This window comes from Miniopterus natalensis, chromosome 5 (genome assembly GCF_054644295.1).
Source record: "Miniopterus natalensis isolate mMinNat1 chromosome 5, mMinNat1.hap1, whole genome shotgun sequence".
In the NCBI taxonomy this organism is placed as follows: domain Eukaryota; kingdom Metazoa; phylum Chordata; class Mammalia; order Chiroptera; family Miniopteridae; genus Miniopterus; species Miniopterus natalensis.
Genome location: NC_142085.1, coordinates 27047775 through 27064757, shown reverse-complemented (window position 1 = coordinate 27064757; position 16983 = coordinate 27047775). Strand labels below are relative to the sequence as shown.

Here is a 16983-nt window from a genome sequence, read left to right as displayed (position 1 = left end):
GCTTCCCAAAAGGTTTATTTTTTTAACACTTCAGCTTATTAGGCAACTCTTACACTGAAGTAGCATCTCCTTTCCTATAATCTCCATTTATATATGTATAGATCACTAATCAGCTTGGTGAAGCTACATATAATACATCTAGCTTTCTTCCACATATCATCCTTTCTTTATTAAGATAATGTCCCTCAATCAATATCCATTCAGAGTCTGAGAGTGCATTCTTGGCTATAATTCTTCACCTTCCTATGCTCACGCCCTTTGATGTGTGACTTTTCAGTCCCTCCCAGGAAAGAGGCCTTAGCTAATAGAACAGTGCTGCCTCTAAGCCTACGTGTGAAGAAGGCTGTGTGTTATCCACGTGCCTTCTTGCCAGTGCCAGGGAAGAGCTTTCCCAGGGAGCTGCTAGCCTGGGCTCTAGGATGAACACGTCAGAGGGGCCAAGAACAGCTCCTTCCATAGCTTGGAACAGAAACCCCAAGAAGCCCAGCCTAGATCAGTGAACCTCCAGCCAAACCAAAATACAGGACCTAAATAATTAATCTTTTTGATGCTAATATTTTGTGACCGTTTGTTGAGCAACATTATTGTACCACTAACAAGCCAGTGTCCAGGGTGAATGCCCAGGTAGACATGGTTTTCCTCAACTTTTTTTGTTATATTGTGATCCCTATTTCACCAAATGCCCTATGCTCCTTTCTAAAACCATTCCAGTTGTCCAAGGGTCCATCTTAGGTTGTGGCACAGTGATCTTGAGGAGCATTATATCAGCAGAGAGCTGACTGCTGCAAAGAAATAGCAGTTACATTCTGTGCTTCTTGCTTTAAAGCCCTTCAACATCGTCTGACCATGTGATTTTCCTAAGTGACTATGTAACATTGTTGGGCTTTATTGGATTTGTTTTCAACTGAAAACCTAGGTTCTTTCTAAATGAACTGCTGTCAAGGCAGTTCTAACACCATCCTGCAACTCTGCAATTGATTTTTTTTAACCCAAACGCAGAAATGTACATTTATCTCTATGACAGTTCACCTTTTTGTTTAAGCCTTCTATTGTTAATTTGGAGCTACAATTTGGAATACTAATTCTTAAAACCAGCATATTAGTTATACTTCCTAACATATATTCTATTTCTTTATCAAATGCTTTTCAAAAATTTTTTTGGAAAACACAGAGTACCAAGGACAAACTTCAGTAGCAACATTTAAATTGACATTGGCCACTAATTAAAATTCCATAAGAGCAGTTGCAAACAGTCACGAATCAGCATGGCTGTACTGTCAGGCAGGTTACAAATCACTCACAAAGAAATTATGTGGTATTTAAAAACTACTCATTTATTTATTCACTAAGCATTCCTTGAGTGTCACTGTTCTGGACCTATGCATTCAAAACAAGTAGGATGTAACCCAGACATTGGTTTATTCACAAGTAGCGTAGTTTTTTACAAAGTATGATCCTGGGTTTCTGCATCAGAAACACGGCAAATAAAACTGCAGATTTCTGGGCCCTTGCAGGGGGCCCGCTGACTCAGAATCTGAAGAACAGGGGTCAGGAATTTGCATTTTTGGCACAGTGGCCTTATGATGCTTTTGTACACTAGATATTGAGAACTACTGTGCTAGAGAAAAGATAGACTTTTTTAAAAAGAGTTCTGGTAGAATGAGAGCTGTTCTCCATGCAGATGTGCGCAAGATATTACAGAAGGCAACAGGAAGGGGTGACAGCTTGCCTGGGAGGTTGGGTAAAGCTTTAATAAGAAGTTGACCATTGAGCTGGATCCCAGGAAGATGATGAATACCTTTTGAGGTGAAGAAATACATGAAGTTCCATCTAGATAGAAGGATAACCATGGTCATGGGTATGGGGTTATGAAAGGATTTGTGACTCCAAAAGGCACTCCACCATGTCATGGTGTAGGATATGAAAGCAGGGAGAGATAAGGGAGAAATTGGATAAACCGTTAAACTATAGCAAAGGGACTTGTGTGCTGAACGAAGGTGTTACCACTCACAGTCTGAGGATTAGAGGAGAAGACATTAAGATACATAAGTACGATTCAGTTCAAAGCATGCCACAACGGCAGGGCATGGCAGAACCTCACCTGACTTAAGTTATATACTGAGAGTTTTTGGATGAATGTGGCCTTGTTTCCTGACACAAAGAAAAAACTTGTCAAAACGAAACCTTGTTACCAATGTTATATTCTTTCACTAAACTCCATTTGATTTATTTAAATTTCCAAAATCTGATGCATGAGAAATAATCCTATAATAAGTAAGAAGTTACTCTGGGACATTACGCATCACAGATGAGATTCCATTTGTGATTTGAATAGAGAATATAAATCACCATTAGCACATAGCCACAGTGCAACTCACACCGATGAATTCAGTCTCAAAGTCAAGTAGATTTAAATACTGAAATAATTAGAAATGATGTTTATGTTTACAGTCCTGAAACCTTACTGAGACTCATGAATTATGATTCAGACAAAGAAATATGGGTATACAGTTAAAATCATGTCCATTTCAAGCTAAGGTTCAATAGCTTCTGTGTATTTGTATCAAAGGCATGTAACAGTTCATTTAATGTACCAGTGAGCCTAATTAATCAGCCATTTGAAGGTCATATTTATAGAAAAAAATTGCTATGTTTAAACCATAATTTCACATAATGAAACGGGAGATTAATGTTTTTGCTACAAGATTGCTCACCTCTCATTTATGTAATAAAGGGTCAAAGTAAGCAAAAAATACAAGCTGAATTAGAAAAAAAATGATTAAAGAGTGTCTATAAAAAGAGACCATTTGCAGAAATGTATGCACAGTGTGGAATCCAAAAAATGAAAGCATATCTAAATGTATTTCTCTCTCATTTGGGGCATTAGACTGCATTCTCAAAACATCAATTTTCTATAAAGGAGATCATTGCAAAGCTGATCATAATTTTATCCTTGATGCCTTATATAGATCATCTATCTTGATCTTTAATCTATGAGCAGAACAAATATGTCACTTCCCTCATGAATAATCAGCCTATATTTCATCCTGTGAACATTAAATTCCATCAACTGAAACTTAAGAGGGCATGTATGGTTATGTCATGTTTCAGAGTATTTCAAAAAGATGAAATCTCTATCAGCACTGCAACCCTTATGAATATGAAAAAGAGGAGCTTTATGTCTATGCTTTTATTGATTGGACAATCACCTATCATTAATATTTATTGAGTGGCTGCTATGTACCAGGCAGTTACCATGGAGCTGTCACAGGTTATCTCATTAATACTTGAGGTAGATATCATTATTGCTGTATTAAAGGCAATGAAACTGGAGTTCACAGAGATTAAATGATTTGTCCAAAATGACAGACTCAAAAATAGCAGCTCTGAATTTAAGTTCAAATGCCTTTTTTCTGTATTCTGTGTATGATTTCTAGAAGAAATACTGATTTACCTCAAAATGGATCAGAGAATGGAGACCTTACTGTTCTCCATTTGAAACCGGACTTTTCCTTTCTCATAATGAGTTCTGTCTCCTAATGAATCTTTGAGTGAGAGAGATTTATATCTTTAACTTTCTCAAATGAACTGGCCAGAAAAATTATTGCAGTGGGTTCTTATGTTATCTATCTATACATCATTTATCTATCCATCTATCTGTCTATTCATCTATCTATGTTTAATGTACTTTATACAGTTTACTAGTTCATTTTTGAATACACAAATTTATATTTGTCCAAACACATGGCTGCTCTATATCTGTATAACACTATTGGTTGAATGCAATAAATAAATAAATAAATAATTCAACAATTCTTTTGTAGAGCATAATGTCTTTTATTCTGTCACCCAGAAGCTTTCTAAGTAAACATCAAATATACTTTTCCTGATACAAACATCTCAAATTTTTTAGGCCTCCCATACATTTCTTATATGTGGTTAGAGGACTGACTACATTTCATACATATAGTTACAGAGTTGACTCTAATTGAAGTTACATTATGGAAGGGACAAGGAAATTAGTAAAGGAAACTGGAGAGTTTGTTTCAAACAGAACCAAATAACAAGAGATAACTGGAATAAGACAGCATTAGGTTTGCCAAGTAGAAAGGGGAGTCCACGGGTAAGTACACAGGGAGTGATAGGTGGTAATCACTGCAGTGGATGATGCTTTTAGGTTAGAAGATAGTTGTTTAGAATTGAAATTAATACAAAGCTCATCAGTTGCAAGACTTCAGTTCATTCATTTGCTTAATATTTTTGAACATTTAATATTGTGAGACAGTGGGTTACTCCCTGTGAACACAATGATGATTCAGATAGCCCTGCCCTCACAGAAATCATATTTTAATTAGGAAAACAGACAAGTAAAAAATAGCACATGCAAAGGTGAAATTGCAACAATGACAGTGCTATATGTGGGAGATATATAGCATTGTCAAAACACATTGTAGGGTTATCTGGAATCTGAGAAAGTTTCCTAAAGGTGGAAATAATTAAGAGGATGAGACAGTACAGAGAATTTTGTGTTCTTGGGATAGGCCCTTGTTCTTGATGGTAGCTGGAATTATCTGAGAAGGGAGAGAGTAGGTAAATGTAGAGGGAGCTCATAGTTCCTCTGATCTTTCTAATCACAATTAGCCCAAGCTCATACTCACTTTAAATAAATTAGTTACCATATTTTTGTCTGGTATTATACAGATAAAGTTGACAGTGATTGTTTGAATACATATGATGGACTAGATGAATGATAAATTGTTCATGTGAAGGGTTTTTTTTTTTTAATTTTTATTGAATTTATTGGAATGGCATTGATTAATATAGGACTCAAGTGTACAATTCTATAATGCATCCTCTGTATATTGTACTGTGTGTTCACCACCCAAAGTCAAGTCTCTTTCCATCACTATTTATCCCCTCTTTACCTTCTTTTACCTCCACCCACTACCCTTTTCCTCTGGTAATCACCATACTGTTATCTATATCTATGAGGGTTTTTCTCTTATTTTCTTCACTTTTTCAATCCAACTTCCCACCCTCCCTCCCCTCTGACAGCTGCCAGTCTGTTCTCTGTATCTATAAGTGTGTGTATTTTGTTTGTTTATTTTATTCATTAGTTTTCACATATAAGTGAAATCATATGGTATTTGTCTTTCTCTGAGTGGCTTATTTCACTGAGCATAATACTGTCCAGGTCCATCCATGCTGCCATAAAGGAAACCATCAACAAAATTAAAAGTCAACCCACTGAATGAGAGAACATATTCATTAATGATATATCTGATAAGGGATTAGTATCCAAAATTTATAAAGAACGTATACAACTCAACAAAAAAACAACAAACAATCCAATTAAAAATGTCCATGTGAGTTCTGTCATCAGATACATCAAGGTTCAAATCCTAGATTCACCACAGAAGGGCTGCATAGCTTAGGACAAGTACTTAAGCAGCTAAACATAGATTTCCTCTTCTGTACTTTGCCTAATACCAACTTAAAAATTGTAGGGATGATTAAATAGGACAAGGTATGTAAAGCTCTTAGCCATGTTTGGCCTATATTAAGTACTGGAAACCTATTAGATATACGTTTGTATGGCTATTACAGCTATTATTGCTTCTGTGAGGTGAGAGGAAGGAGAAGAATTTTAAAGAGACATTTCAATTTCTTGTTTAAGGCCCCTTCCCATTTAAATTTTCAATTCTAAAATTCAGGTGGTAGAAGGGTTGAAGGAGTGGGAAGAAGGTTTAAGCCAATAAGGAAATAACACTTAATTTAATTTAATAACATTTAATTTACTGCAGATGATATTAAAACATGAGCCAAAAATTTAAGCAAATCACGCTTCTTTATAATTTACACGTTTGAGTCTGGGCCTCCAAAATATCAGACTTAATTTAGGTATTGCTCTCAATATCCACCAAATCTTCCAAAATACTTTGTTGAACTGCTAAATGAAGTTAACCAGAATTATTCTATTTTTTTTTAACTGCCTTTTAATCTATGCAAAGATGTGCAGGAAGGGACATTTAGCAGTTCAAACTGAAGATCTTAAATGTGGCATCTAATGAAATGAAATAATTATGATTTATGTTCACAAATAATTTATCCTAATAGGCAAATTTTCTCATGCATGTTTTAATTTAACAAAAAGTCCAAGCTCACGGATATAGAGGAAATAGAGATGTAAAAACACAAAGGAGAAAGCAATTATGTAGAGAAATAGTCATTCTTCAGGCATATGCTTATCCATTCATTTATTCAATAAATATTTGTTGAGTACCTACTATATGCTTGAAGTTCTGCCAGGTGCTGATGATATAGCAACAGAGAAAAAAGACATCACTAACGGGGGGTTGTTTTAAGCCAAAATACAATTATGTCTGTCCCTTTCTTAAATCCTTCATTGTCTTCAGTGCCTCTTAAGATAAGATTCAAACTCCTGCGCGGCCGGGCATGGCTCAGCGGTTGAGCATTGACCTAGGATCCAGGCGATTGGGGTTCAATTCCCGGTCAGGGCACATGCCCGGGTTGCGGGCTCGATCAATGACTCTCCCATCATTGATGTTTCCATCTCTCTCTCTCCCTCTCCTTTCCTCTCTCTGAAAACAATAAAGATATATTTAAAAAAAAAAAAAAAAAAGCCTACCTTATTAAAAAAAAAAAAAAAAAAGATTCAAACTCCTTACCATGACTAAAACAAGGTCCATCGAGATGTGGCCCCTGTGTCCTTCTCAAGGTACAAGGTTAAGCCTCTCTCACTTAAACTAATCCCTTGGCCATGCCTTTTCCTGCTTCTGAACACTGCCTGTAAGTCTTCACTCCATTTACCTGGGTAATTACTTCTTCTTCCCTTTCAGGGTTTCATTTGATGAATTAAATAATAATAATAAATAATAATGATAATTAATCATTTCTTATCACTTGTTTAATGGCTTTTCTAATGCACTATAATTTCTATGAGGGCTTTTTTATTCCTGCCTATTTGACTTTTAATGTTTTACAAAATAATGTCCCTATATGTAACTACTAGGTTTTCTGGTTTGGTTTTATTTTGTTTTGTGAGTATTATACCATTAATTTTGCATAGTCAGGAATAAAGAAAGTGAAAGATTAGTTGGGAGAGGTGAGTGAGGAGAGATACATGCAGCTAGTTTCTGTGGGAAGCTAGGATTTGTTCTAGAAGGGACAAACAAAAGAAAATAATTTTTTAAAATCATTTAAAAAATAAAACTATGTGCAAATAAGTCCCATTTTTCAATGTAACAACATAAAAATCAACAATATGGTTGATCCAATGTTGGTGCACTTCACCCTTAGTGCAGGAAATAACAGGAGATGTCCCCCCAGGGAAGACCCAGGTATAACAGAATTAGCAGGTAACACCACAGTAATGTGATGTGGGAGAAAGCTGTGTTGCCTTGAGCCATTTGGTGAAGTCTCCCATCTCTCCATCCCAACAATGCTGAGTTAATGCCCTGAATGACACTGAGGAAGGCTGGTGCTGAGAACTGATACATGTACCTGTACGTTGCTCTCATTGGTCTACACACTAGGTTTACAGCTTTGTAAGTAGTACTTTTATGGAGCTTTATGAAATTTAATAGAAAGATTTGAGCATCATATAAATGGATATAAAAAAAAACACCATTTGCAATTTGAGGATGGAAGCTGGGCTGAAAATGTATCCTTATTTGACAGGTATTTCAGGAAACGCAGTGTAACTGCACAGTCTAACAAGGTTTCAGCATCAATGCTCAAGAGAACAAATTTTAAGAGCGCCCTCTTAAGAGCTAAAAATAGTTGGACTGCTATAAATCTTTCATATCAAGTCCCTTTATCCATTCATCTAAAATGTTATTTTCTATTTCTTACTTTTCTTCATGCTGAACATAATGAAGCTTTCATGGCATCTCACCCGTATCTATTCCCATTTTCATGCACACAAATCTTCAGCTTAGTCAGGAATCAGGAAGAGGCTGAAAGGAAGGGCAACGTGGCACAAACCAAAAGAAACTGGAAACTGAATGTCAGGGCTCTGATCGTATGAGGGCCACACCAGCTGTGGTGTATTTGTAAATTTGTAAATTATCTCTGACTTAAGTTTTATAGTCTTCCAAGTAAACAGTTGAAATATTAAAGTGTTGTTTTTTAAAAAATGCATCTTTTATTATTTTCTCATTATACCAGTTTAACTGGTTTGATTATAATGAACACATCTTATAAAGCAGTGTTATCATTTGTATTACTGACAGTATTTCTATTTGTAACAATTGGATGTCAGAAGCTTTTCATTTACATGCTTGGTTAGTCTCAATGACTTCTGAGCAAGGTTGCTCCACCATCAGTGTGGTTGCTCCTGCCAGGAGCATGAACACCAGCTGCTAGACTGTGAAGCACTATAGAAATGTGTCACTATGTCACAGGTAGGCTCACTAAGAACTTGCTTGCAAAAATGGTTTAATGGTGGTGAAGATATTATTTGCCTTTTTAGAAACCAAATTTCACCATAATTTTTTATCTTATCATCATTTCCATTGAATTAGTTGTCTTAGTAAGCTAGCAGAGTCTATTTAGGGTAAATGCTCCTAAATTTAAAAATAAAATAAAAACTTGAAATTTTTCATCTCTAATTTTCATCTAGTTTTACATTTGACCATTAATGAATTAATCTGATATTTTTTCTGACTCCTTTACTCCACTTATTTATTTATTAATTTTTACAAATATTTATTAGTGTATAAAGCCTTGATGTCAAAATTTTTTGTAGAATTTTACCAATAATAATTAGATATCGCAATGCAGCCAGCATGTTACATGCTGATGGCATATATAAATTCCTAGAGAAATTATGTCGGCTATAACCACTAAATTAATTAAGTTCCAAATCCCCAATAATTGTAATAATTTTAATTAATACCTCCATAATTGTAACTGTGATTCAAACCAAAAGAACTAGAGAGCTCTCTGGGGTCCCCTTTTGTAAGAGCACTAATCCTATTTATGAGAACATCACCCTTAGATATAATTACCTTCCAAAAGCCCACCTCCTAATACCATCACGTTGGGGTTGATATTTCACCATATGAATTTTGGGGGACACAAAGATTCAGTCCATTGCTCCATCATTAACATTAGACTTCCAAAGTGGCTATAATCTTGGCACTTCCAGGCAATTACATGAAGGTTGAAAAGAAGCAGAGGACAAGGAATTTACGTTTATGCAAATCACGAAGGATTTGTACACATCACTGTGCACATGGCCTCTCTCAAACGTAAGGAAGACTAGAAAATGTAGTCTTGAGAAGGTCAGTCTCTCTGTGGAATAAAAGACAAATGGATTTTAGAGGGGGAACAACTAGAAGTCTTCTATGGCCCAGCTTCTAGCTCTAGTCATCCAAACATGAGTGATACCCTTCTTCTCATTAAACAAACAAACAAATAAACAAAGAAAGTCACCTACCTTCTGTCCAACAGAGAAAATCCAAATTCAGTTTCAATATCTGCAACCAGCTCAAAATACAGAATCTCTGGAAAATATGCAGACCTCTCCATAGGGTCTTGATACTGTTCTTTGAAGTCTGGTGACCTATAAAACAATAAATTATCTTTCCTGCCCTCTTCCTCTTATAAAATACCCAATATAAATGGTGAAAAAGGGACAGAATAACTACAATAGGAACTTCTTTGGGGAAACACCAAAGGCTCCACAGGAAATAATTACAAAATACTGCCAAGCAGAGATTAAATGACACCTAAACAACAGCATTGAAATAAGTTTTCTGATTAGTGCATCTGGCAGCCTAGGTTCTCTTTTCTGGAAATTTCCCTTGATTTACTAGAGGGCTCTTCCTTATCTCAATGAATAAATGGTCTTATCTATGGCTGTAAGTGAATGGAGTAAAGAAGAGCAATGGCCCACCGAGGACTTCACAATTTTTGCAGCATGCTTCTTTCTGGTGCATGTTTGGGGACCTAAGGATTGCTCATAGTCTAATGGGAAGATATGAGGGCATCTCTGAGCAACATTCATTATCTCTTGCTATTAGAATATAAAAACAGTTTATTTCCCCAATCCCATTAAGCCCCAAAGTTATGAACCTGCTCCCATTTTATTTATTTTTTAATCCTTATGCGAGGACATGCTTAGAGAGAAGAAGGGGGAGGAAGGTGGGGAGAGAGAGAGAAACATTGATGTAAGAGATAAACATTGATTGGCTGTCTCCCATATGCACCCTAACCATAGACTGAACCCACAACCCAGGTATGTGCCCTGACTGGGAATCTGGAATCAAACTGGAAACCTTTTGGTCCACAGGACAATGCTCCAAGCAACTGAGCCATTCTGGCTGGGAGAGCCCATTCCCATTTTAAATGATAAAACTAACACATAAATCAGACAGAGATAACTTCCCTTAGCAAAGTTCTATTCACTTTTGTTTCCTCTAGAAAAATGATTCATTCTTATGTGAGCTTACTTCTTTTGTAAACCTTCCTAAAAGCCCCAAGGATCACTAACAGAATCTGTCCAATTTTCCCCCCTATAGTGGCAAAGTATAAACAAGCTTGTACTCTGACATCCAAGTTTTCACTGGCAATGGCATAACCATGCTCATCAGCTTTCTATCTTACAGCATTTTTTCCTTGCACCTTTACCCTGCCTTTAAGCTAATCCCTCATGTTTGGGGATTTTAATGGCAGTTCGCACTTCTACAGACCGATTTCAAAATTCAACTGAATCGTAACAATGAGATTTAATGTTCAGTGAGGTAGGAAGTGGTTTAGAGTAAGTCTGTTCCAGTGTGATCAGTTAGAGACAAGTTCCTCCTATACTGCAGGCCATGACCTCCTAAGGCATTGCCTTTCTTTGCACGGTAGACGCTAGGTCGTCACTTTGAATGCACTCTACCCCCTGAGGGGCTTGTTCTTCAATTAGAAATGGCCTCAAGGTTGCCACCCTCACTTCTCTGCATATCCCATGTTTCCTGACTTAGTCACAAGGGTACATTCAGCTGCAAGGGTGGTTGGGGGTGTATTTTTTGTCCACCTAAAATACAGAAGAAATGAGAAGTAATATTTGGATAAGCAAAGGTATTCATTCTGGCAGGGTCCATTATCATTATTTTCCATGATTTTGCATTATCCATTATTTCACAAATGTCTTATATGTTCCACTTTCCCCCTTTTAGACTTCAAATTCCCTCTTAGTGTGTATATGTAATTTATGATAGACAATAACTGCAGCTTCTGTGTCATGGTCTCTCTCACTGCTGTTCTTTTCCCCCCCTTCTCTTGTCTTCATCAATTAAAATTAAAATTGAAAACTAATGAGAAACATAGGAATATCACATGATAGATTTGGGGGGCTACTGGTCTTCATATAACACACTTTGGGAAGCATAATCAGGCTTAGTCACAGAAAATGATCGATTGTGAGGAAGGCAGGGAGGAACTTCCAGCACAGTCCCATTCTTCTTTCATTTCTCTAAATGGGAAATGCTGCCTGTTAAAGCATATGCTCAGGGCTGCCACTTCTTGTCATCCAGGGAATCAATGTAACAATTCTCAGGAATATGCTACACATAAATGAAGGTCCTCCATTGGGTTGCATCATTTTTATTAAGATAAGCATGTTGGGGGGAGGTATGGGGAACATCTGTAGTAGTGTCAACAATAAAAATTTTAAAAAGCATGTGAAAGAAGAGATAAACATCCAGCCACTAGCCAATGGCCTTAGATTTCTACAATCTCAAGTCATTAGAAAGATGGGAAGAAACCATACTGTAATACATTTTTTTCCTAGGTAGTTTGTATATAGATATCCTGGGCAATGAAGGCTGAGCCACATAATCTTTGCATTATCAGTTACCTCCCAGAACAAAAAAAATGGCCAAACATCTCTCTTCATCTCTAAAATATTGACTGTTCCTTTTTTTTTTTCTTTTTTTGCTTCCCTTTAGTTACTATTGATGAAATATCAAGTATTTAATGTAATGAGACCTATGAAATTGCCTTGAAAGAAATGACAACCACATAATTTTAGACTTTTCTTCTTTCCTTTTACCGTAACCCTTTGGCATCTATCACCCACCCTCAGCTCTTCTACAACTTGATATTTGATATAAAGCCATTTCTTTGCCACACTTTTATACACTAAAAAGAAATTTGTAATCTTGAGATAGCTGATAAATTAATATATAAGATTTAGGCAGAAGAATTTAAATGGAGCTTATTTGAAGTTAAAATACAGTGTATTATAAATATTAATAAATCCCTAAGTAAATAAAAAATGCATTCATTATTCAATAACTAAGCTCAATTAAAATAATTTCCATCTTTTGTATATTATTTTTAAAAAGTATAACTTGGTTGCCTTAGGCTACTCATGTAAATGCTATCTAATCTTCCTTAATCTTCCTATGAGCAATCTAGTCTTTTATTCCACAAATATTCATTGAGCAGCTATCATGTGCCAAGCATTGCTCTAGACCAATCCACCTGGAACAATAAGAGCAAGTGAGCTAAGGAGAGACCAGATTCTACCGCAGGAAACTGTTACATTCTACAGATGGGGAACAGCCAAACAAGGGAATAAACAAGTGTGTTTGGTTATATAATCTGTAGAGTAGTGATTGATAAATGTTAAGATAAACAAAGCAAGGTAAGGATGAGTGAATTCTAGCTTAAATAGATTAGTGAGAGAAACCTCTCATAAAAGACATTTGAATGAGTTCTGAAAGAATAAGAGAAGAGACAACTGAATATTTAGGAACAGTGTGTACCAGGTGGTGGGATAACAGATGAAAGGGTGCTGAGACGGAGTTGTGTTTGTCATGTTCAGCTAGGAGGCTAAAGTGCCCTGAGCAGAGTGAGAAAAGGGGAAAGGAGGAGAGGTAGGTCTGAGACCTACTAGGGGGCCAATGTGTAGGCAAGATAAGATTTTTACATTTTTTTCTAAAGAATTTGGGAAGCTATTGATAGGTTTTGAGTAGAGAATTAATATGATCTAATTTGCCTCTATAAGAATTACCTTGACTGCTATGCAGAAAATTGAAACTGAGGAAGCAGAGCACAGAGACCAGTTAGAAGGATATTGTATTTGTTTAAGTGAGGTGGTGAAACCAACCACATTCATATCTGTGGAGATGTTTAGACATGTTTAAACTCTGGATATATTTTGCAAGTAGGAGTGAAAGAATTTGCTGTTGGATTAAGCATTAGATGTGAGAGAAAAGGAAAAGACTCCACAGTTTTTCAGCATGAGTAACACTAATTAAGGTGTCATTTATAAAAATGGGAAGAGTACAAAAGGAGAAAATCTGAGTGGGAAAGAATATCAAATACTTTTTTATTGATTTTAGAGAGAAGAAGAGAGAGAGAAACATCAATGTGAGAGAGAAACATCAATCAGTTGCTTCCTGAATGCCCCCTACCAGGGACCAAGGCCAAAACCCAGGCATGTGCCCTGACCAGGAATTGAACCTCGATCTCCTAGATCATAAGTTGATGCTGAATCAACTGAGCCACAGCAGCCAGGGCAAATTTTTATAGTTGGATATGTTAAATTTGACATCCAAATGTAAATGTACAGAAGGTGACTGGTTATGTTAGACCAGAGTCAAGGGGAGGTGCCAAGGCTAGGCACAAAACTTGGAGATCATCAGAGTAGAGACGGTTTAAAGCCATAGGAAGAGATAAGACTGCCTATGGAGTATCAATAGCAAAAATAAATAAATAAATCTAATAAATGAGCCCCAGTCGTCTTCAGGATTAAGTGGTGGGAAAATAGAAAGGTGCTGGTGGAGAAGACAAGGAAGTGAAGTGAACTAAGGAGATCCAAGAGAAAGAACATCACAGAAGCAATTGAAGTGTTTGAAGGAGCAGAAAGTGATCAGCTGTGTTAAATGGCGCTAAGGTAAAATGAGGACCTAGTCTTGACCATTGGATTTAAAAATGTCAAGATGTTGACAAGAGCTGTTTCAGTGGAGAAAACAGCCTGACCGGAATGTCTTCAAAACCATATGAAAGGAGAGGTAGTGAGGAAGAGTGAATGAATCACCACTTTTCAGGCAATCTTTCTGTACAGGGGAAGAGAAAAAGGTAATTACTCGAAGGAGATCTTGGGGTAAAATGAGAGCTTTTTGAGGATGGGAGATATGTCAAATGCTTGGATGCTAATAGGAATGATGCCTTAATGGGGGAAACTGCTCCCGTAGGACAAAATGATGACAGTTGGGGTGGGGGAAGGCTAAGTAGCTTCAGTAAGAAATGGAGGAAGAACTTTTTCTCAGTTACTGAAATGGAGAAGCGTCTAGCAAAATGTTAAGTAAAAAGAAACAGCTTATATCTTTGAGAACTGCATGGACATGCTGTGGAAGGGCGAAAGGGGAGTATAAATATAATTTCAGTGTTTGGAAATGAAGATGAAATTGATGCATATTTTTTTAGGGTAACAGCATTAAAAGCCATACACTATTGACCAGATTGTCATCTTACATAGCACCTTTTCTTGGAAATAGGCCTTTTATAACTCTCCTCTTGGACAAATTTTGAAAATTATACTTGTACTTTAGGGAAATTTTATTTATAAATTGAAAGAGCTAAAGAAGCACTGAGGTGGCATGAGAAAATTGTAGCACTCCTTGTCAATAACCTGTACTTTTCTTCCTATTTCTTTAAGATTGTGTTTTATGCCTACAGGTTCCTGGGATACTAGTTTAGCACACATTTTGCTTTCAAATTCCATATGAATTTCTGGGTTGATCCCTCCTGATTACAGTAACATTGATTGCTGTCTAAATCTGTTGCAGTGTGCCTGAATACTATGACTACGGTCATGGAGTAAGTGAGGATGCCTATGACAGCTACGGTAAGACCTTTTCTTTACTAAAACTGTGAAATCAGAACATCCATCAGCCACTGACAACTCAGAAATTACTTCTATCTTTCTCCCCCCCAGTTCTTACAGAAGTCCAGACTCAATTGATTTATGTAATTCCAGGGTGAGATTTGACATACAGAGCCAGTGCCAGAAAATTGGACAGATCAATTTTGATCAATATTTCAAAAGCAATTATTCACAATCATAGATCATTTTCAACAGCCACAGTGAGCATTCTGAATAGTGTTTTATATGTTTCACTGTGTCCATTGTCTGACTCATTGATTTGATAGTAATCATGTGTCTTTCCTGCTTTCACAAATTTCATACAGTTAAAATATTTTAAAAACTTTTAAGGGCAGATATCATACCTTTCAAATTATTTAATATAGTGTGTGTTGTTCTTAAAATGCTTGGCTCATAAGAATTAATATTCAATAAGTATATTAGCCTATAAAATTAATTTCAAAAAATGCATTGCTTAATTAAGATACATAACACTTAAAATTAATTGTAATTCAATTCAGTAAGATTTTTGCCCAATGCCTGTGAAATACATAAATATAGTACATCACTTTAAAGGGTAGTTGCTGCTTTCTTAAAATACATCTGCAGCATCAACAGATGACCACCTTGAAAAACACTGGAAAGTGTTTCCAGTTCCAGATTTGTATTAAAATAATGCAAGGGCCACTCTGCTCCTATTTATGCGGAGCAGTAAAGGAGATGATGTATGTTCCCTGTGTGGGGCTCCACATGATGAAGGTGTTGTGCTTCATCAGGATGGAGTTTGGACAGTCCAGACACGGGAGGAAAGGAGGAATTACACCCTCCTTGGACTCACAGTCATCAAATCGACTCATTTCTCTCACTGGAATATCACTAGGCTGAGTGGAAAAATAGGGGCGTAAAAGTAAACCAACACTACAATGATTGCCATTCATAAGCTGGAGGAGCTGGAGTCTGGGAAAGGTTACTTATATATTTATTCTCATGTATTTCTTTATAATAAATTGTAATAAGTATTTTTATCTCCATTTAGTAATGAGGAAACTGAACCACAGAGGTTAAGTCAACTTCTGTTTTTATATTCTCATCAATGGTAAGAATGCTATTAATTAATTGCTGCTCCCACACATGGGGTACCTATTATAGCTCTGTGCTAAGCAGTGCCTAATGAGGATTAGGAGATAATCCTCATTACACATTATACGTATATCTATATAACCAATCCCCATTAGTATCCTGCAGGGTACATAGTCACATTGTCATCTGCATTTTACAGATGAGAAACTAAGGCTTAGGGCATGAAGTATTCCACAGGAAAAAACAAAGAATTAGCATAAAATGAGTACCAGGCTCACTCTTTCCCAGACTCCAGCTCCTCCAGCATCAGTCACATGGACCTAATCTCTCGCTGCTCTGAGAGATAGGGATAGCCTCCAAAACAACTTAAAGATATTTTCAGAAATTATTTCACAGATATAATAGGTGATGGACAAGTTTGCATAGATCCAGCCCAGCTGGTGAGCTGCCACAGAAAGTACAGCTTAAATTTTGTTGTCTGTATATTTTTCGCTCATTGGCATCATCTGGTCTTTAATAAGAGCAATCACATCCCAAAACCAGGCCATCCCCACATCCATGGGCCAGCCAGGCTTGAGCTGAGAGATTGCCTAGCACCCTAAGGCAGCCCCGCCTAACACTGCAGCATTCTCTGAGCTCAGCACAGCAAAAAGTATATCTCCATGGTTCCAGCACATTCTTAATCAAATGAGAGTCAAGCCACATGCCTCGTAAGATTAGCTACTGGGGATGATAGATGAATAAGGCCTTTCTTTAAGTCATTCAACTTCGGTTCAGTGCACATGAGTATTGTTAAGCTCTAAGAATACACGGTAGACATTGTCCTTCCCTAGGTTCTACTGTCTACTGTTGAGAAACATGGCTATATGTAAAAAATTCTGCCACATTATAAGCCATGGAAGTGGTAGTTCTATAGAAGGTCAGAGAACATTACTCTTGAATATGTATTTAATGGCTAACACACGTAAGCCATGGTTCTCAATCCTGGGCATACTGCAGTGAACAATCTCCTGAAG

General features: G+C 36.7%; 1 protein-coding gene across 6 annotated transcripts in view; it reads left to right on the top strand.

The window, feature by feature from the left end:
* KHDRBS2 (KH RNA binding domain containing, signal transduction associated 2) overlaps positions 1 to 16983 on the top strand; it is a 485057-nt gene that overhangs the window by 411120 nt on the left and 56954 nt on the right. For all 6 annotated transcript variants that reach the window (XR_001602029.2, XR_001602027.2, XR_001602030.2 and 3 more), the window contains exon 8: positions 14811 to 14869. Coding sequence is in view for 1 of the 6 variants with exons in the window: in XM_016197236.2 (XP_016052722.2) it covers positions 14811 to 14869 (59 nt within the window). In the remaining 5 variants the exon portion in view is untranslated. The remainder of the gene's footprint in view (positions 1 to 14810; positions 14870 to 16983) is intronic.